This window comes from Homalodisca vitripennis, chromosome 7, assembly GCF_021130785.1.
Source record: "Homalodisca vitripennis isolate AUS2020 chromosome 7, UT_GWSS_2.1, whole genome shotgun sequence".
Taxonomy (NCBI): Eukaryota; Metazoa; Arthropoda; class Insecta; order Hemiptera; family Cicadellidae; genus Homalodisca; species Homalodisca vitripennis.
The window spans coordinates 29,999,894-30,023,363 of NC_060213.1; the positions used below are offsets into that span (position 1 = coordinate 29,999,894).

Here is a 23,470-nt window from a genome sequence, read left to right on the forward strand (position 1 = left end):
GGTATATGACAATGTTCAATTTAAAATGTATACCTAACTTTAGATTAAACTAATAATATTTTGTTTTAATAAGCCAGCTTCTTCTATCAAGGATGTATATAACAATTTAGTAAAAACTGTAAATTATGAAATTAAACAATTACTTTAGTTGAAAGAGGAGTTGAAAGAGGAGCTCTTCCCCTTATTAGAAAAATGGTTTTCTATAAAAGAAAACTCACAACTGTCCAATAATTTTTAATTTTCACACTAAATTTAAGTGTGAGAATTAAAAATTATTCTATAATATTGTGAGTTTTATTTTATAGAAAATTACTTTAGGTGCTTTTCTTTGAGTATTTATTGTTCAGAATAATTGTTTAATACTGAAATGATGTCAAAGTTGAAAATTGTAAGAATGCTTTGTAGCGATTCTGTATGCTGTTCAGTTGTGCAAATTGCATCAAGTTTGTCCATTGTTGTAGGGTATCTGCGAGGAGATGACGTATGAAGAGATCCAGGAGAAGTACCCAGAAGACTTTGCTGCCAGGGACCAAGCAAAGTTCACGTACCGTTACCCGCGCGGCGAGAGTTACGAGGACCTGGTGGCGAGGCTGGAGCCTGTCATAATGGAGCTGGAACGTCAGGGCAACGTGCTGGTGGTGAGTCACCAAGCCGTCATCCGATGCCTTTTGGCCTACTTCCTGGATAAGAGCGCAGGTACGTACTGTCCATTCATATTTAGTTTTATAATCAGTCATGGTTATTTATAGATATAATTAATAAATTATTCAATTCATATTGAATCAAATCTAACAAAACGTATGCAAAATTCAGAGTCATGAAATAAAATATGGAATTCCACATTGATCCATACTAGGACCAATGTTCATTTTATTAAATATATTATTGATACAAAATCCATTGTAAATTCACCTGAGTTAGATCAATCGTTTTGTTGACAACATTTCACTGATAATGTCTATGAAGAAAAGAACTTCTTTAGAGATAGATTAGTTTATAAACAGTAACATTTTTATTTTAGTGGTAGAATATTAAATATAGTGTTTGGAACATTACATGAAAAAATTAAATTTGGACCAAAAATGGTGTAGTAAAGTTTATAGTATTTAACTATTTAAATTTAAATTCATGCTTTTGCAGTTTTATTTTGTCTTGCAAATAAATAATTATAAATGTTAAGTTATGAAAATAACCAAACTGTCATTTATTTTTAAAATCTTTTAGTCCTAAGTTACAGAACAAATGATTGCTGTATATTGTATCTTTTTTGTAAGTAGTTAACGTCTTTAAGCCAGAATTTATTTTAAGACTTCTAATTTGTTAGCATATTTTCTATGAACTTTTAGAATATCATATTTTTAAATGTATTTCAACTTCTATGTAAATACTTCACTGTGTCAGCTTGGTCCCCTCTCTCTTTTTAGTTTCCTTCTTTTAGAACTCTTTCCCACATCTTTGTCCTCTTCATGATATTGCAATTCACCCTTATTGTGATACAGTATTCCATAATACCCTGCCGCAGCAGTTCGGTTAGTATGAGTGGTATAGGAACATCAATTTCAACTCTGTTTCTTTAATTCTCTCCCATGCAAAATTGATATAAGTTTTTAAAACATTTGATTTGGAACATCATTCAAGATGAAAATTATTTTGCATCCTTTAAATGTGAGTGCATAAAATAGCAAATACAATAGCTAATTTTTTTGTATTAATTTTGCCATTCGGAGAAACCAGAAAATATAATACTAAGGCCTTACCCAGAAAGTAAATACAATATTAGTGTAATGCTATTGCAGTGTTCCTGTCGGTGCTTTGTATAAATGTTGTTTCTTTAAATCATCAGCTCCACAATGAAAGAATTATAACAATTTGCCTTGTGTTTTGTGTTCTATGTTGCCATCTTATGTGTTTGAAACAATTAATTTATGACTCCACCCGTTTTGAGATTTATCGGTTTTCAAAAGTTAGGGATGTAAAGGCAGCCGAAATCATTTGTTGGAGATTTGTAGTGAAAGTGCAACAAGCGGAAAATGGTGGGCAAGTAAGTTAAGCAGCTCAGTGAAGGACGGACACGGTGAAATGTGAATTGTGAGGCCTTATGTTGTGAATTGACTTTGTTGGAGGAGTGGATGATAAAATTAGAGAATTCACAGTGAAAGTGTTGTTTTTAGATGAATTTTCACTAGTTTTGAGAACTGGTTCAAGTGAGATTGTAACTGATTGCTCAGGATCATAGCAAGTTGCAGGAGGTATCTCTCTGTGGAAGTTTTAGATAAACTGCTCAGCCACTATGACAAGTACCTGAACAGTGTAAAACAGTGGTGAAATTATGTTGAAATTGTGTAAGGCACTATCTCTCATGTTATTATTATTTTTTTTTTTCAAACCATTACATATTTTCTATACACGTCCCATAATTTCTTCTAGAATTTTTAAAAGGCAAATTCCAAAGAGAGAGAGAGAGAAAATATGTAAGGAAAGATAGCAGTTTCTTACCTTTCATCAGTTACAGGTAGAAAATCCCAATTTCCAAATCCACGGAATTGTTCATTCAGGCAGGGTGAAATTGTGGGACAGATGTCTGTTTTAATGTCTGAATATTTGCTGATTTGGATAGCTATTAATCACGTATTGTATACCAATGTAATATGCATGGTGTGATGGTGCTGTTGCAGATGAACTGCCGTATCTGACTGTGCCATTGCATACTGTGATCAAGCTGACACCGGTTGCGTACGGCTGCCGCGTGGAACACGTCAAGCTTGGGATCGATGCCGTCGATACACACAGGCCCAAGCCTCCTGTGAGTATTTGTGTTCCTAGCGTTTGTTTGTGTTTCTCTTTGTGTGGTAAACACTAGTCCGCGTGCCGAAGCAACACATCTCTTCTATTGGTCGATGTTAATTTGACTAAAATAAATGTTAAAAGAGTGATATTTGGCTTATTCGTATTTTTTGGTTTATAATTGTCAACACATAAAATGTGACTGTAATGAAAGCAGTTTTGTTTCATTTGTAGAAAACAAATTAAGAGATTTTGATTTCTAAATCCACAGATCAACGCTTTGTTTTACCAACGCCGACCTCATCTTTCATAATGTAATATATACTTATTACTGTCACAATCTGTTATCATATTTTTAAAATACGATATATAAAATTAGAGGTGTAGTAGAAAAGTTCAATATTGGTTATCTGTAATTTGAATGGACTTTGTTCACATGATTATTTTATCTGGGCCAGCTGGATGTAATCTTTTTAGTAAGAAGCTAAGTTTTTTTTAATTCAAATTAAATAGTTTAGAGAGATTTTGAAGCAAATTTTGTTTTGAAACAAACACTTTGGAGGCAAATTTCCTAGACATTAGAACTTTTGGAATAGATATTTTACATTTGTTTCATGCATTATTTGATCAAGTATTTGCTGTTTATAGAACGTGAGAAAATATTAGTTTTGAAAATATTGTTTGGTATGACATTTTGGTTAACGCAATAAGTTATAGTAATTCACGTTTTTAAAAACTGTATTTTAAATCGTAAAATGTTGTGAAGAAGTAACATTTTTCAAAAGTTTGAAGGACAGTATTGTTTTATTTTGTTCTGAGATCCAGAAGAAAGCAGTATTTCTCAAGATGTACCATTGCATGTGAAATTGCCAGTTAATTTATTGCGTAGTTTACAATGTTCCACTTTTTGTCTTTGCTTAGTTTCAACTGAAAATACCTGAGCTTCTAGCAGAAAATTTACGAGTACTATGTGGTATTTGGTTGAGAATGTAAATGTTCTGTTGGTAAATGAAGCCTGTATGGTTAATGGTCGTACAAAACTGAATTTTGACATTTACACATTACGTATACATCATATGTCTGACAGTAATTTTATTTTTTGTTACTGTGTATTATGTATTATACAAAATATGCAACATGACTGGTTTGTATCAGTTTACTTATACAACCATAAATGTGTATAAGTTTGTTATATTTTCTACCTGAATGTTTTGTTTGTGTGAACCATTTTGTTTTGTCATGAATGCACTTTAGTTTGGTATCTGTATGCACTTTGATGTTTTTTGTTTTTTGATATGCACACACCTGATTGAAACGTATTTTGCGAACCTGTTTAAAAATTATTGTATAAAAATGTTTGTGAATTGAAAAATCGGATGGACAATTTTGTAAAGAACTTCGGCTGTGAACGAACTTGCAACATTTTTGGAGTTACACAAAGACGAATATTGAAAGTTGGTTTTTCTAAGTTCTGCAGTTGTGGTCCAACAAGAAATTCTAGACTGGACTCTACATCGCAGACTGCGAAGTTTGTAAGAAGAAATTCCGCAGGAATTGACTGACACAGGATCATATTTTATTAAGTTCAACGACATTGAATCATCTTTCAGTAATAATTGTTGTGCCACAATTTGGATGGTTTGGTACGAATTGAAATTTAAGTACAATTAATCCAAAACTGGTTTTTAGCTTGAAAAAAAAGCACAAACCAGTGTTATTGACAATTTGCTAAGACTAGTAGCGTATTAACGATAAGTTAACTGATTTATTTTTCCAAATGTCTGAGTTGAATTGGTTTTTTTCTCAGGGCTCGAAGGAAGGTGGCCCTGACCTTAATGAGATTAACGAACGCTTGTCTCGTACAACGTTAGCGGACGATAATCTCAAAACGGGGAATCTCTGAGACCAAACTATTCATTCTGCTGGGACTTTAGTGACAATCGTTGTGCTAGTTTAGTCGTGGTATGTAGTCTTGGTCAGGGTTAAATTATTTTTATTTCCATGGTTGGTGCTGTTATTTTCTTGCCACTTACGCAAGAGCTGCTATTTAAAAAATATAGAAGTACAAGTTAATGTTGATTTTTAATCTTTTTGATTTCTTTTTTACTATAAATTCCCCTTGTCAGGGATAAAATGTGTAAACGTTACGTGTTAAATTGTAAGAATAGAACACTTTATAATTAATGAATTCATACAAAATTTTCATAAATAAATTATTTAAAGCAAGTGTGAATAGTTTTTGAGGTATCTAGTAACAGTACTATGAGTCATTTTACTTATTTTAATCATATTTAATTTTCAATATCCATCAATAAAAACAAAATGTTTAATACTAGCTCTAATAATTTTTTTTAAAGATTTTATAAATCTGCAAGTTTTTAAGCGTTTATTTTAGTTTGTACTACTACTTTAGGCTCACTACAACTTTATTTGTAAGTTTTAACTCTATGGAGTACGTCATAAGTTATTAAAAGCTTAAAAATAACACAACAGAATAAACTCAAAATCCTAACTCAAGAACTAACTGCACACAAGGAACACTCATTTTTCCCCTGAGGGCTGAACACGTGCTGCAACACATGTTGCAACATAGTTTATAATGGTCTTGTGTACATGTGAGGTACCTCTGAAATTTGTCAGTTTCAGGTTTAACGTAATCATTGTGTGCTTTCTATCCATGTGTTAGTATTGTGAATTTTTTGTGTTAATAATGTGGGTTTGTTAACTTTTTATGTATTCCTTGGTGTAAAAGCACAGAAAATCCTAAAGATGAGTCATTGGATTGTTCATGAGTAGGCTCGAATCCATTTTTTATGACTAAAGGTAGTTTAATCTATTATTATTAATATTACAGTTTTTTGCAATGTGATTTGGAGGTTAGCTACATGACTTTTAATTAACGTCATAAAATTTTCCAGCAATACCACATCAAAACATAGCAAACACAATGAAACCCATCGAAATATTTTAGACTTGCTGTGAAAAGCCATCTTCAGTAGATGTTAAACTGAAACTGCCAATAATACACACCTGCCTGTAAAGGGGATATGTATTATTGCAAGTTTCAGTTTAACATCTGTTGACTGAAGGTGGCTTTTCACAGCAAGGCTGAAATGTTTCAAGAAGTTAATTGTGTAAGCAATGTTTCGAGATGGTGTGAACCGGAAGACTGATGTTAGTTAAGATTAAACAGTTTAATGGTGAAATATATTTATTTTAATTATTTAGTCCAAAATATGAGCTAGTTGAAAACCAATCTCAACTTTCTAGTAGTTTGTTTGTTACCTTTCCAGTGACCAACAAAATAAATTTGCCCCTTAATGGACTTGATAGAAAGAAACAAACACATAAGATCAAATTGAACACACATTTTAAATTAGATTTTCAATACTACATTGAAATTAAATTTGGTTATGTCATGTATTGAGGAATTTTTCCTTTGATTCAAGGATGAAGATAAAGGCACAACATATATTTTTGTAAATAAATACCATTTCATTACGAGTCAGAATATGAAAAAACAAAATAAAAGCAATATAGAGATGTGTGTTCTTTTATAGTAACAAATATTATTATTTTTTATTGTTGGAGGAGAATATGATTATGTGATGGTATTTTATAGTCTTGTTAATATATTTTTGTATATAGTTGAGCCACTTATTTTACCTGTTTTTTAAATAAATATAATCCTGTTATAGAATATTTTTGAAACTTGGGTAGGTTTTATTTCAAAAGTTCCATTTTTTTAGTTCCAAAAAGAATAAATAACATATTGAAGATAAAGCCCAAATTCAAATGTGTGTACAAGCTTTACTCAATATTCAAAACTCTTTCAACAAACAGTTTTAAATATGCCTATAGTTCCTAAAATCTAATTATAAAAGATGAGTTTACAATCTACTGTGTAACACCACTTTGATTTCTTCCTTTCGGTCGTCTGGTTCTTGTACTATTAGCTCTGCCTAGACCTACATAATTCTATTTGACATTTTAAATATTTCCAATACAACTTAAGGTTATTAAACTTTACAGGGTATAGGTTTTCTGAAAATAATAAAATGCCCAAAACATTTATAATTATTGGGCCAAATCCAATCTTACCCAAGATTTATAATTTATTACTAACTCTATCTAACTTCTCGACTCTCAGTTTTTTCATCTCTACCTGACTTCTTGACTCTTCAGTTTTATTATCCCTGTCTGACTTCTTGACTCTTCAGTTTTACCATCTCTACCTGACTTCTTGACTCTTCAGTTTTATTATCCCTGTCTGACTTCTTGACTCTTCAGTTTTACCATCCCTACCTGACTTCTCGACTCTCAGTTTTATCATCCCTATCTGACTTCTCGACTCTCAGTTTTATCATCCTTACCTGACTTCTCGACTCTCAGTTTTATCATCTCTACCTGACTTCTTGACTCTTCAGTTTTATTATCCCTGTCTGATACCTTGACTCTCAATTTTACCATCCCTATCTGACTTCTTGACTAAGGTCTGTCCCTATCTGACCCTATCTCAACCCTCAGATCTTCTCTAAACACATAATTTACATCTTCTAAACACCTCAGATTACTGCTACTCAGAGCCATAAAAATAACTTGTAAAGGTAAAAAGCAGTTTTTGTCATAAGTGTATCAGAGATATATATACTGAAATTGAAAATTTTATATTATATTAAATGATTATGTGCCGCAGTCATTATATTAGTGTCATTTGATCAATCTGTTGGCAACTCTGATTCTGTAGAATTAAACAGCTGATTCAATGTTTTTATTTTCAGCTGTTTTTTTTTATATTTGTTTAAATAATTTTAATTTATTTTTATTGGTACTACAATGCTGTTACAAATGTAGATTTTTAACTAAAAGATTTTATATAGAGACATTATTAATAAATAGTATTGGTGCTATGATGAATAATGTTATGTATTAAACATGAACATTTATTTTTTGCCTCTAGAAGTAGATGTCTATAGGAACAGTTAGTGACTCATTCTAGAGTTTTACTTTTTAAATAGCAGCTCATGCGTTATTATCATCGAAATTAGAGGTTGTGCTCAATAGAATAGTAACAAGTTCACGTATTGACCCTTTTAACCCCGATGTCTGAATTATACGGACATTGTAAAAATGGCATCAACTCTCGACGCTCGTATGTGATTGTCAGTTAGTGATCGAGAAATCATTAAGGGAGGCTATCTGCACATGAGAGACATCGTCAGGATGGCTGTGTGGTCTAAGGCTCTTGGACGCGGGAGTTAGCCTTGAGTTCGATCCACGCGCCTGACATAAAAATAGATTTTTGTGGTCTGGTGTACACTTATGAGAGTCACTGATCTGTGGTAAAGACGGTGGGAAAACCCACCTTAAATTAACGGTGGGTGGAAGTTAACGGGATCAGTGATTTTCTTATATAAGTTTGCCAGACCTAAAACACCCCTTTTTCATTTTTTGTCCTCACTATTAACACAAAACCACTTGATTTATGTTTATTTTTTGCTCTAAGATAAATTTATTATTGAATCATGACCATAATAAAAGCTTTTAAGAGTCAGAACTGTACATACATATTGTCGAAAGTGACTTGGAATTTTCAGCACATTACTTTTTATAATGGCTGGGGTTAAAAGGGTAATGCAAAATTTAATTATCTGACGGAAGAGGTATTAACTCTGAGCCTTTGTATCTTATGCCTTTAGTATAAAAATTATTGTGTGGTGCTTACAACTTAATCCTTTCAGTGTCAAGATCAATTCTCATGTTACAATTAATCTCTAATGGCAGCCAGCCACTTTTGATTAAGATTTTGAGCTAGGAAAAAGTATAAAATTGTTATTATTGAACATTTTTGGAGAAGAGCCTTTATCAAATCATTAAGAAAGAGAAGTTTGATTGCATGAGGTACAGCTGTGAGTATTGCAGTTCAGTTCTCTCAAGAGCAACAAAGAATTTTCCAACGCTGATACACATTCAGTTTTTTGACCATCTAAAATTTTAATGAACGAGACCTTTCAGAATTACCAATTGTGGTAAAAACATGAATTTTAACATCAAGCTCATGAATGTTTGAACAGTTAATATTGTTGTTTACTTATAGTAGTAGAACGGGTTTTAATTTGTTCCATATTAAGTTATGTGCTTTATGAAATACAAAACGTTACGTAAAGCGACTGGCATTTTAATCACAAGTCTCACATAATGGCACTAAAAGGGTTAAATCGTAAGACGTGATGTCACGCAAATTCTTATCATGGTGGAGTAAAACGAGAATTACTCCATCTTCCTTACTACTCTGATTGGCACAACCTCTACTGGTTAACATAAACTATGTTTATAGTAAATAGGTAATTGCTCAAATAGTCTATGTATTTGGTCATTGCTGTGCAATATTATTTTCCTTTCTGCCTTACTGGCATTATTGTGATGTAAATGTTAAGACTGTTTTAATACAATATTTATACACTATACACTATAGCAGCTGAATGGGATGCCTTACACTAATGTTTTATATACATGTAACAATCAAGTGTATTTTGTATATAAAAATCACGGTTAAATTGTTCGAATGCATTTTTTTCAGTATAGTTTAAAGCAGTGCTGAATGAGTTATTTAAGTTTACCGTAGAATATAAAAAATAGGCATATTTTGGGTGTGGTACATATAACCGCACTTACTACTATAGTCTGCAGACTGAAACTTTGTTCCTTTTATAATATGGAACTACCAGAATTGTGATTATTTTATTTTATTCAAACTTTCAATTCGACATCAACTATTTCATTTTTCAAGTTTTGTGAAGTTTAACACGTTCACGACGACGTGTACCCGATAGGGTACACACCAGGCTTTCATAAAGCGCTTCGTGTGGCCGGTAGGCTACACTTTGCTATGCATTTACTTATTGTGTTTTTATTGTTTGCGTCTTAGGCGTTTGTTACATTTGATCCCGCGTTTAAATAAATACCTCAGACTATATTGTGTACCCCGTCGGGCACACGATTACTTAATTTTTTAGGTACCCCTTGGGCTACCCGGAAAAGCATTGAAAAAGAAACATATTGAAATAATTTGTTTGAACGAAATTGCGAAACCTACATACTTTTCTTGTTAAACTTAGACGTTTAACGTAAAATACTGATTACAGTTTTTAGCCATTATTATTGAAAACTTTGACAGCGTATAAAGAAGTGCAGAGATTAGTCGTCATCGTGAATGTGTTAATACCCTTTTGGGGTTTTAACCTCATAATTTTTTTAATTACCAAACTATTGTAACATTCAATAAACTATTTCCCGATTCCACAAATTCAGTTCTCTAAAATCGTATTCCAGTTTGAACTTGAACATTATTTCTCGTTACCTTTCAGTTAGGATTATGTGTAGGAATAATTTACCTAAAATAAGTTCAATAAGTAGTTTGCATCATTTCTGACAAACATGCAACGAACCGCTTGACTCATTTGACATCTCAAAAGGTCAAATAATGTCACATTAACTTCGCACCTACTCACAAATGTTCTCTGTCATTTTTAAATGTTTGAATTGACTGTTTCCTTAGTGCACTATTGTCTTGATTAGCATTTACATCAATATTTTTTCTCCATTTTTTTCACAAATTTGATTTAAAATTTGATATCGGTCAGCGATGATATCAATTTGTTCATCAATGAACAGAAACAATAAGCAGAATAAAAACAATTACGATTCAACATTCCACACGACTTATGCGCTTAAGGTTACCTGGGATCCAAAGAGCATGTTATACAATGAGTGGATATCCAATGTTGTATAATTAGTGTCGTTATTGGACATATCTTGTAACTTTATTTTGAACAACAAATAACAAAACTATTGTTATGATATGAGTTCCAATTTGGTGTTGTAATGTAGAAATTAATTATATTACAAAGAAGTAAAATTAAAAGAATAGCAACACTTTAAAATTAATCGATGGAAGATTTTGTTGAGTCTTATTACACTCAATCAATGTTATAACAGTTTTCGTGTTTAAAGCATTCCAGATTTTCCAGTAGTTCCTCTCTCTCCAATCCAATCATAACTTACAAATGTTCTTTGGAGATTTTTAAGTGTACCACTTATAGTTGTTATGGTGGTTTTCAAAAATACACCTTCCTTCTCCCTAAAGAAGTGGGAACAACTTAAATTGGAAATAGCATTGCATAACACAACAATATATAAAGTCTTGATAAGTTAAAACTACGCAGTACCAAAAAAAAACCCATTTTCCTTAATCTGTCCAGTATGAAAGTGATTACATTTTCTTAAGTAATCAAATTGTTTGCTACTGGATGGACATATGGTTGCCATTTTCGTAGAATGATTGAAAAATAAGGATTTTTTATAGTTTTGTATCTATATAATCGTTTTCCATCAGGACCCTTTTTTTACACCAGTAATTTCGTGTCTTTAACCCAAAATTTTTCTCTGGAAAAGAACATAGCTACCATTTTTTATAAATTGGTAGAAATTCATGCTGTTTAACACTTTGGGTAACAGACCAAAATTGTGTCTTAAGAATGCCAGTAACTTTACTCAGGGATTACTATAAAGTAGCAGACTTTTTATATTATCTTACATTTTTGTTTTTAACTTCCTTAGTTTTTTGTAAAAATTTGTGATTTTTCGGAAAACTTGTACATAAATAAATTCTATAACGGGAAGTATGGCCTTTTTTATAAAACAAATGTAAACATCAAAATTGATATTAAGATGAAATGGGTTTTTTCACTATATACTATAGATAAAACTGTTCACTATCACAAATTTTTATTGGTGTCATATTTTTTTATTACACTTTGCAAAAAAATGTGGGCGTTTGAATTTTTTACACATTTTGAAGTTGATAATTTTTAGTGTATTTACAATAACAAAATGTCAGTGGAAACCCATATTTCAAAGTTAGAGTACATATCTATAGTAGATATATAGTAAATACAATTAATTTAATTGAAAAGTAAAAAAATACTAAAATAAAATTCTGATCGTCCTGGTATTCAAACATTTGTAGTTTTCAAAAGTTAAAGACATGTCCCTATGTTAGTATTTTCCTACGTCTTCACACGTCTGAATATCTGGACATTTGTACCCAAAGGGGTAATTAAATCTATTCATCACTTTTGAAGTGAAACCCAATTAGTCAATTTTTAGTTGGTCCCCATACCCTCCCCCATTTTGGCAAAGATTAGATAAATTTCAAATCCAATAATAATAAATTAAAGAAGCTTGGAACACATTTGATAAAAATACGTATATTATGTACGTGTTTGGGAAGAGAGGAGGAATCTTTTGTATAGGTCAACTTCTATCAGTAATCAATATTCTTCTACCACAGAAAAATGTTTAAAATATGTATTTACCATGATTACTAATTTTTATAACTTGAATGGAATTCAATTCCATCAATTTCTGTGATAAATGCACCAAATGTGATTTTTCTATACCATACTGTTCTAATGAATATTATCATAAAATGATAAAAAGCATGATAAACAATCTTTTTGGTCTTGAAATTGTATACCCGTACTTGTATGTTTTATACACATATTATGAAATGTACATTTTTGTCATGTAGAAACCAATAAAGGAATTAAAATTAACTTTGTTATTGTTATTGTGACTATTACCTTACCCCAATCTGAGCTGTTTGAGTATTTATAATGGCCTTGTTTAGCTTTAACAGAGGTATGTATTTATATGTCGAAAGAAACTCTTATATAATTGTTGTCTTGCGAGCATGAGATTACTTGAAAATGTATGCATGATTACGTAGAATTTGTTTCAGTATTTTAAGTAATTTGAGGAGTTTTTAGCTTTAAAATCCAGTATGGGGGGGGGAGAAGGTTTCAAAATGAATTAATACACATATTTGTAAAATTTTGTTGTATTTGTTTTTGTATTGAGTGTGAAATTTCAATAGTTTGTGTAACCTTATGACCAGTAGTATGACACGGTGAAGTCAACGAGTACTCCTGTGGAGTTTCTTGGTAAGCAATTATTACATTAAATAAACTATGTAGAATTCTTTTGTTTTTCGTATAATAGTTTGTTAGATTCCATAAAAAAAACTTGAACATTTTCAGAGCAGATCCTTACAGAATGGCCCAACTCCCAAAGAATGTGGCTCCTGTAGTTTTACGTGATGGACGTTTTCGCCTGAATTATACGATGGTCATTGTTTAAGTAAGAACAAGGTAATTGTTATGTAATGGAACTAGGGAAACTTTATGTATCAACTTAAATTGTATCACAAACTAAATTATTAACATTTATTCACTTCTCTACGTAACCACCATGAACATTTTAACATTTTCCAAGTCGTGGCACCAGCTTTTGGATCCCATCATCAAAGAACTCTTCAGCCTGACCATTAAACCAGTAAGTAACTATTTCTTTCATCACTTTTGAAACAGCAAAACAGGATTTTTAGGTTAGGTCTTATTATATAATATATTTATATTATCTTTTTTAATTTTTGTATTGACAAAACGTTCAGGGTGGATTGAAATATCAAAGAGGTTTAAAAAAAGGGCCATCCCTGGAAAATTTAAACATTTTACTGCTTGAATAAATCATACAGCCAAAGATGTGAAAGAAAAACTACCAAGTTGTGAACATTTTTATGATTTTTTTTCTAATTTTACAAAAATTATTCTTAGGATCTCTAAAATGAGTAAAAACAACATCAACGAATTTACTTAAAGAATATCTTTTGTATTTTAAATATCAAGTAATACAATTGGTCTTAATGTAATTTTAGATTCAGTTAATTGCTGTTAACATCAAGTTTGATCAAATGTAGGCAGTTAAAAATAACTGAATCATTTGGAATGACTGGTAGCCTGTTGAATTTATTCAATAGTTTCCATATACTACAGAAAAAATTGGCCAGTCGCAGTCGATCAATTTAAGCCGATTCTTGAAATGTCGACTCCTAAGCAAAAATCATAGCATATGACCACGTTTTTTTAATTCTATCATGTAAATTTAGGCAATTACCACATACCTTTTTAGGTGTCTAATTTACTTTAATAGATTTACCCTTGAACACCCTAGAAACAAAGTCAGGATGATGTGCTGGGAATTCGTTTCATGTTAGAGATGAAATTATTTCTGGCTAGTTTGGGTTACAGGTCATTGTTAAATAAATAACTCACGATTATCCTAAACTTTTAGACAATTTCCTAGACATTTTGATATTTTTGAACCATGTTCCGTAAGCTACCTACAAATGAAGATGGTAGCACAACAATTCTACCTACCATGGTATTATCTAGTTCAACTCCTGTAGCCCCTTGTGATGCTTAACACGTAGTTTTGTTTGATTGATGTTCTCTTGATTTCCGTATAGTTTCTTATGCAATTTAACTGCTTACCTTCGATTCGAATGTATATGTCTACAATAAACCACTGAGACAGTTTTTTGAGTGATGAACCGAGAGATGCAAATTGAACCACTGTGAGCCATTTTCGTTTCCTTGTCTTCTTTGGTCATTGTGAGTTAATTTTGGATCCCATCCAAGTTCTCCATGAGGAAGCGGAAGAGGATATACCATTGTGTCGCAGTTAGGGCCTATATATAGGTGATGAAAGTTTGTCATCTTTTCTATGGTAAACCACCTATGTGACGGTTTTGTAGCAGCTTCCAGCGGTGGAATTAAAACCGCAACAATTTTATCAGAGTTTTATATTTATAGAAATGTTTTCGATAACACAAATTTGTAAGTTGTAGTTTTGTTCTTTGTGCTCAATTACATTGCTGATTTTTTGTTAGATGGTGCATATTATTTAGTAGGTCTGTTAACTTGATCTGTTATAGCCCTATCAATATTAGTTGCAACCAAAATATAACTGCCCATATAAGGGTAATTCGCCATTTAGGGGTAATAAATCAGATATATACTGATGAACTTGTACTTCAACTTGAGGTCCATTTTCTGAAATCTCTTTCTGTGTAATAGAAAGTTACATGTAATCCATTGCACTGTTGTATTGCCTTATATTCTTCAAATTTTAATTATACATAATTAGTACTTTTTGTTTACTGTTTAAAAAACGGTACAAAACTCTGGATGAGTAAACATCATTGGGTACTAAAAAAAAAAACTAGTGGTGAGCATTGCCAGAAGGGCTTTCCTCATTTAGTATTATTTATTTAATAAAATATCGTTTAATGTGTGTTAAGCAATGGCTTAACTTTACAACAGTAGAACAAAAATGGCAATGTAGGTCACATAATAATAGCTTGTTAAGACAAATCTTAGAATCAAGTCTTAAGAAATAGTGAATATTAGGTATTTTAATAATGAAAACTATTTTTTTATCTAACGGTTTGGAATTTTGATTTTACTAGTTAATACTATCAACGAGCGTATTAAGTCACAAATGCGCTATTGCGCACAATGCTTCAGAAATGCTTCTTTAGTTAAAAGTTGTGTAGTAGAGCATGCAATGAACAAGAGTTACAATTGTATCAGAATCAAGAACTGTTATTGTCATTAAACACAGAATGCAATAGACAAAGTCAAATTATCCTTCATAATAATATTTGAAGATAATTTTCATATCCAGTTTTAGATATAATAATAAAATAACTGCCATTAGTTAAATAAATATGAATAAATAATGAGACAGTTAAAACAACCTCAGTTTAGACATGATGATTTAAAAGTTACCAAATAAATTAAAATACAAATAATTAACAAATATAACAAGATAAGCATAACAACAAATATAGGTATTGTAATTTTTTAAACTTAATGAGCTAATACCATAGGCTAAGTTATCTGTAATAGAACAAAAAGCTTTGTCTTAAAACCATTTTTCTAAAACTAACTTAAATTAATTAAATCTCACTTTCCATGCTTCTTCTGAAAGCTTATTACAAAATTTAACTTTAAAATACGGGTATTTTTAAATTTAATAGGCATTAAGTCAAGTAAGTGTGTTTTTTCGAGTAAAATTATGACAAATTTTTTACTTATACCGTATTAAATCTTTACAACATTTCTTTAATATCAATTAAACAATAGTACACATATAGACAAAGCATACTTATAACTTTAAGCTCTTTACATATTGCCTAACAAGGCTCTCTTTCAGGTACATATTTAACGATTCCTATGTTTTTTCTCAAATAAAAATATTTTCAGCATTGGCACTATATTCCACAGAGTCACGCAATACCCCAAATAAGATTGGAAAAATGTGTAATGCGTAATATGCAGTAATCAACATATCATTTGAGACAATCCCTTAACTTCCTAAGACGATACAAAACTCTATAGTTTTGTACATAGATGTTGTATATGGTTATTCCAACTTAATTTAGTGTTTTGATGTATTCCTAACAATTTTACTGATTCATTGTCGAAGCGAATGTCTTGGCTTTAATGAAAAGTTACTTATTCTGTCGTACTATTATTTATCTTTAAACCATTAACCTCAAACCACTCCATAGCTACTTTCAGAGCTTGCTCTGTGTCTTCCCTAATATGACTTATGTCTTTATAACAACTTAGAAGGGTAGTGTCGTCTGCATTTAGAACAGATGTACAGGGAGTATTACAAGTTACGTCGTTAACAGCAACAAGAAATAAGAAAGGTACTAGAATCAACCCTTGTGGAATTTCTACTTGTGTTCTTCTTTTTTAATCTGATTTGTCCTGCCCTTGAATAATTATTTGTTTTCAGTTATATAAATAAGAAAATAATATTTTAGCTCAGTATTTTTTACCTCATAACAACTTAATTTATTCAGCATTTATGATTAATGCAGTCAAATGCTTTACTAACACCAATTAAAATTGCTGATGATGTTAAATTGCTTCTAAAACTCGATTATATTTTCTACTATTGTTTTAATTGTATTCGTACCGGGCAAGAAACCAAACTGTTCTTTACACAAGTAATTATTTTGAGCAAAGTAAATGTAAAGCTGGTCTTGTAATCAACTTCATAGCCAGCTTGGTATGAAAAGATCAACAAAATCAATGGCAGGATAAATACTTCATTGATTATGCAATCATTCATATCACACGCCAGATCAACAAAATTCTGTTCTGATACTGTGAATCTGGAGTATGATTAAGTTTTTATTATATTCCAGGCTGCTTTACTTTCTTTATTATGTACAAATGGCTGATACATTGACTTTCATATGAACTCTTGACAACTTTAATTGATCAGGAGTGGACTTGATGTTCCACAAATTTTTATGTATGTAACATATGTGACACTGTGTTTTATGTATGTGACACTGTATTGTCATTAAAAGAGTGTTACTTGTGAAAAATAGTTTTTATTGCCTATAAATTCATAGCTACTGTTTGGAATATACTCCAAGACTACAAACCATCAGCATGTCTGATGAAGGTGTGCAGGGATGTTCTGAAATCTTCTTTTGTTGAATGAGGCAAAACTTCAGCAACCAATCAGTTTCTCGATGACTTGTAGTTCTTAAATCTTACATTCTTGGAACTGGTTGCACTGTAGATGTACACTGACAAAGGACACTGTTGCAGATTCCTGGATGATCAGTTCAAGAGGGAAAGGTCCAGGATCTGGTCGACCTCTTGATGACTTTTAGTTTTACAATTGTAGTCTTGGAGCTGGTTGCACTGTAAATATACATTGACAAAGGACACTGTTGCAGATTCTTGGGTTCCTGGATGATCGGTTCAAGAGGGAAAAGTCCACGAACCTGTCGGTCTCTTGATGACTTGTAGTTCTTGAATTTTACAGTCTTGGGACTGGTTGCACTGTAGATGTACACTGACAAAGGACACTGTTGCAGATTCCTGGAAGATCGGTTCAAGAGGGAAAAGTCTATGAACTGGTCGACATATTTATCACTTTTAGTTCTAGAATTGCAGTCTTGTAGCTGGTTGCACTGACAAAGGACACTGTTGCAGATTCCTGGATGATCGGTTTAAGAGGGAAAGGTCCAGGATCTGGTCGACCTCTTGATGACTTTTATTTTTAGAACTGTAATCTTGGAACTGGTTCCACTGTAGATATACACTGACAAAGGACACTGTTGCAGATTCCTGGGTTCCTGGAAGATCGGTTCAAGAGGGAAAAGTCGAGCAATCGGTCGGCCTCTTGATGACTCTTATAGTTCCCGTATCTTACATAGATTATCTGAGCCAGTGAGAGCCAACTGTACCAGTGATATACGGATTCTCGTCCATCGTTGTGATTGGTCCAAGGACTTTAAACTGACTTTCTTGTCTGCAAGTTGGTACATATTATTTATATGAGAGCGTTAGGTTTTATTCATGTTTTGTAGATTTGTTTTTTTGAAAATTGTTTGATCATATCAATTTTGTACGATTTTATTCTTGTGAACATTTAGATTCAAGTTTTATTGTTTTTATGAACTCAATAAAGTATTTCAAATTACACTGAATCTCTGAATACCAAAAAAATCGTGCATTGACAATTTTTTTTATGTTTTATTAGTTTTGACGTGATGAATTATAAAAATATTTTAATGAAGTCTTTTTGAACATTTAGTACTGAATCATAATCAAGAAAAGGTTTTAGCGTTTTTTTTCGGTTTTTTTTTCTCCGAGAATTGAAAAATAGATTTGACTGAAATACACGTTTATCATGTAATGCAGAAAATATTGTTGTATCATTTAAATTTCACCAAATAACTTTTGCAATGAAATAAAATATCGGATAAATTCAAGGACTGAATTTAAATTTACAAATTTGTGAACAATATCAGTATAATTATTTGCTAGTTATTACATTTACTTAATTCTTCTAGATTTTAGTTTTCATTACATTCCTCAAGATTTTGAGACATGGAATTCCTTGTGTTTTGATATGTTAATTCTAACAGATATTCAATACATTTATATGGAACTAAAACACACATTGTGTGAATTGCTAAATAATCCGATTTCATCATTTATTTTTAAATACAATAAAAAAACTTTCGGTATAACCGAATAATTTGTACCTTACATATGACTAAGCACACTAAAAATATTTTTGTCAAAATTCAAGATTCAAGCCAGTGTTCGTTGCAATATTTTAAATGAATTTAAATCATTTGACTGAATAGCTATTGAACCTTTCTAACCTTGTTACAAGAGGAAAAGTTTCTTATAATTTTGTAATGTCAAAAAAGTCAATGCACGATGATATTTACCACTCGTAAAAGCAATTATTTGTTCTTAGAGTATGAATTCATAGTCACCGATGTGACATGATGCAGTGTGACGCAAAATTATCAAATACAGTTTATATGGAATAAAGTATACATCGTATTCTGTGTATTTTATTCCATATGTTAACTCTCTCCCGTACGCAGGAAGTAGTGCCAATGCGCTTGTACCAAGACCTATTTATCCAGCCGCTCAAACAAAAAACTTAGTGGTTAACATTTACTTCATAAAAAAGTTGTCTTTTAAGCTAAAATTATGATTGTAGTGCTGTTTTTAAAGCTTAGAAATGTGCCTTTAAAACTAACACTGAATAAAGCAACACAATGCGTTATAAAGGTATTTATTAAGATGATAAATAAAATATTTTTAGTTTATTCGTCTCCATTTGTGAAACTGTATTATTTTTAATGTTTAAGTTGCAAAAATAATTTTAAAACAGAATACTTATAACATTGGCTTGTGTCGAAGCTGTCTATAATTCATGATCTATTTTCGCTGTTACTAATGTTACAACTAACTCAACATCTTCACTGTGATACTAAAATGTAACGGCAAATGACATGCAGAAACGTAAACAAGCAAGGAAAAATTGTTTTTAACAGACCAATATTCAGCAACTACCAACTACTCAAAATAGTTTCCAGTATCTCATCTAGAGTGCAGCACGTGTCAAGGAATTAACATATTGCGTATTGATGAATTGTACCACTACGCATACCAATATGGACCACTTGTACGGGAGGCGGCGTTTGGCCAGTGAGTCAACTTAGGCCTCTTGTATGGTAGGATTAACATCTGTTTGATAATTGTACGCCATTTTGCATCACATCGTATTGCGTCACGTCACTGTCTGTGCATTCATAACCTTACATGGTAATTTTATTTGAATGTGATATTAGATTTGAATGTATTAAAGGTACTTCTTGGTTAGATTAATGTGCAATTTAGTTTGTTAGGTTATGCATAGTTTAATCTTGTTGGTGAATAGTATTTAATACACAATTCCTCTTCTTTTCTCTGATTCGGTGAGATTAAAGTGTTAGTTTGTTATAGTTTGTAATTCTACTAATGTTGTTGTTTTACTTGATTAATGGTTCTAGGAAAAGAACACATTTAAATTTTCAAATTATACTAAAATTGTTTTTATTTTTTATTATTTTATTGTCTGTACTTGAATGACTTTGTTCTGTACACTTAGGAATATTACTAATCATAAATGTCTAACGTAATGTGATCATATGAATCTTTCACACCAATGGCTTTCACCCTCCAATACCACGGACTGAATCCCAGTGCGGCTGTCTCTAGTTACAAGGATGATCAATAATCCTCAAAGCGGATGATAAAAATTCTCAAAGCATATTGTCCACAATCCTCATAGCAGGTGATCAACAATCATCAAAGCGAATGATCATAAATTTTCAAAGCAGGTGATCAACAATCCTCAAAGCTGATTATCCACAATCCTCAAAGCTGATTATCCACAATCCTCAAAGCTGATTATCCACAATCCTCAAAGCTGATTATTTACAATCCACAAAGCACGTGATCAACAATCCTCAAATTATGAATATATATAATACAAAGAAATACATTTACCACCCACACACATCTGTATAAGGGAACAGGTCATTTTTGGCCAAGGTCATCAGGAGGAAGCTTTCATGCTATTTTTTTCTGACATTTCTACACATAAGAAAATTAGCAATGGGAGACGTGTACTTGAGACAGCCATTGTTCTAATTAAATAACAGTCCTGGCTAAAGCTTGTATTACCTTTTGTGAAATATTTTGGTTCAGGAATTCTTTTACATCTCTTCTGCTGTCAATAATTAATTTGTAAAGGAAGCGTATAATTTTCTATTATTTGTATCTCAGCAACTAAATTAGTGCAAATTTTAAACTTGAAACAAGTTTTATATAAAATCTAAATCGCTCATTCAAACGTTTTGTAGTTTAATATTTGTTACAATCTGATATTTGCAAACTAAAATTTTAGAACTATTTTTTACTGTGATTTACGTTTGAAATCACATTTTAAAACAGTAATGAACAAAAGAATTGCATCGTAAAAGCAGGGATGTCGTTTAAGTAAAGCAAAATCTGTTTTTGTACGAAGCAACATCAGTTTTTGTGTCAAGCAATCTCAGATTTAATCAGACAAATAGGTAACATTACTAGATCCAAGTTTATGAAAAAAATGTATTTCAAGACTAAATTTAAATCAACATGCAGAAAAAAATTGTATTTGTGTATAGCTTTATGAGTGATTTACGATAAAGTAATATTTAAAAATCATATTTGTTAAATATATAATATCGCTACATGTTAGGGAGGAAATTTGATAAACTATTTGCTATAGTGAAATAATTACTTACTAAAATCAGGCAAAGTGCTAAAAAAGCCCAAATATATTAAAACGAGCTTAGATATTGAGGCCCTCGAATGAAAAACTTATTTTATTTTTTCACAACCATTTTATTATTATGTTTTTACAGCTGTTAACACAGATTTATCTGTTCTTCATTTAATTAATTTTTGAAGTAAACACCAACAGGTTTAGAGAAGTATTCATTTACAATAATGCAACCAATTAAGGTATTGAATAAGAAAACCTGACCCTAGTTCTTTCATCCATTGCCTTGTACATTATATTGATACAGATTGTGTATACAAATTGTGATATGATATGTTCTGTAATTAGTATTTTAATAATATTTAATATAAACTTTACTAAATGATTTATCTAATCTTTCTTCAGCATCTATGTATTTTGCTATTGCCGTTTAAATGCAGCTCATTTATATTGTCTTGATTAACGGTAAAGCATTTCTCAACATTTTAATTATATACTGTACATATAAATGTAATATTTTTGGGTTAAGTAAACTTTTATGTTTATGTACGAGTGTTTTTATTTCCTCCCCAATCAAATTTAGTTGTAAGATTAAAATGAACAAGAAATAGTTATAATCATGAGAACTGTTCAAGAAAATTACAAAATAAAAAATCAAATTGTATTGGGTAAAAGGTGAACTATCATTATACTGTGGCTTAAGTTTTTCAGTATGTCTGTATAAATCTGCAACAACACTCAGAATCCATCTAGCACAAATTTTGTGGTAACTAAGCTTTTCCTCCATAAAATTTTGGGGGAAATGTTTCAAAGGCTAAAATTTTCAAATAGGCTAGATCTACCATTTCATTCCTTTGTTTAAAGATTGTTGTTAATATGGAAGGTTTGGCAGGATTTCAGACATTTGCCATCGTTATATGTTATAACAAAAGGTATAACACAATATTTCGAGGATTGTAATCTATTCTCTTCGTCAGGTGGAGGAGATATTAGTGCATACAAAAACAAAGATTAGAAAGAAGAAAAGAAGGGAAAGAAAAAGGTTCAAACATACCAAAAGCTGCTTGGATTCTAAGTATACTAAGGATTCCAATCCTCGAAATATTGTGTTATGCCTTTTGTAATCATAACGATGGCAAATGTCCGAAATCCTGCTACCACTGTAGTTGTAAATATTTTTATGACCATTTTTGAAATGAATTCAATTTTGCTTTCCTCGGATTTCACTGAATATTCCTTTCCTATTACACATCACATCACAATAACTGAACAATTTTCAATTGGTTTGTGATGTTCTCCATCAAAACCCTAGCGACTAGAATGTATCTCACAAATCATGGAATTTTCTATTGCAGCTCACATTTTAACACATCACAGATAGCAAAGTAAGAGGGGCACAGTCTGCACGTTATCACAGCAGGATGCGTACTGAATGTATATATGTGTTTACATATTTTTTTTTTAAACAATGAGAAAATCCACTTTACGTATACTGAAGTTACTCTTGCCCCTACAGTAGTGTGGACTCCACTCAGAGATTCAATATATATATATATATATATATATACACACATATACTTGGTTGGTAAAGAGGCAAAATCAGCGATGGAACAAAAATACTAAGATCAGAGTAAATTACAATGACCATAAATACACATTTTAAAGATTTTCTTGATTATGGGAAGAAGGCAAACTCAACAACATTGGTGTCGGATATACAGGGTGACAATTAAGTCTGGAACCTCTCTTTTTTAATTTTGAACCACAATAGAAAGAAATACCAAAAGTTCACACGTGCTTACTGGTGATATTAACGCACACATCTGCCCAATTACCGACCGGATAATCCCTTTGGGGGACGGTCCATAAGGAGTCAGACAAAATTCTTAAATAGCAGCATAGGTCAAGTTTTGGCATCACATTTAAAGGTCTTACTTAGCAGAGTACAATGCCGCAAAACCGGACTTCAAAAGGTGGATTCATTCAGTAGTTATAGCTATTTGAATTTTAAAACAATTGAACAATGTAAATTATTAAGTATTACAAGTAAACACAAGTTTTTAAGTACCTGTGATCAAAGTAAGTGTTCAAAATGTTCCCCTCCCATCATCTGACAATGTAGTAATCAAAGCCA

At 31.4% G+C, this 23,470-nt stretch overlaps 1 protein-coding gene across 2 annotated transcripts; it reads left to right on the forward strand.

Annotated features, from left to right (window-relative positions):
• The first annotated feature begins 436 nt into the window (after positions 1 to 436).
• On the forward strand, positions 437 to 21,883 carry LOC124365790 (6-phosphofructo-2-kinase/fructose-2,6-bisphosphatase 1-like). Of its 2 annotated transcripts, none has more exons than XM_046821809.1 (3): positions 437 to 696; positions 2,676 to 2,803; positions 4,592 to 12,401. In XM_046821809.1, exons 1-3 carry the CDS (start codon positions 477 to 479, stop codon positions 4,685 to 4,687), a joined length of 444 nt encoding a protein of 147 aa, XP_046677765.1. In that variant the 5' UTR covers positions 437 to 476; the 3' UTR covers positions 4,688 to 12,401. The 2 variants fall into 2 exon arrangements, with proteins under 2 accessions (XP_046677765.1, XP_046677766.1); XM_046821810.1 differs by lacking the exon at positions 4,592 to 12,401 and adding an exon at positions 17,846 to 21,883 and having other exon boundaries at positions 440 to 696.
• The last annotated feature ends 1,587 nt before the right edge of the window (positions 21,884 to 23,470 follow it).

What these genes read in the sequence shown, in the direction of transcription:
- LOC124365790 (XM_046821809.1), top strand. Translation starts at nt 477, where the DNA reads ATGACGTATGAAGAGATCCAGGAGAAGTACCCAGAAGACTTTGCTGCC. An exon ending in CTTCCTGGATAAGAGCGCAG is followed by an intron (nt 697 to 2,675) that starts GTACGTACTGTC and finishes GTGCTGTTGCAG; the next exon opens with ATGAACTGCCGTATCTGACT. An exon ending in CACACAGGCCCAAGCCTCCT is followed by an intron (nt 2,804 to 4,591) that starts GTGAGTATTTGT and finishes TTTTTTTCTCAG; the next exon opens with GGCTCGAAGGAAGGTGGCCC.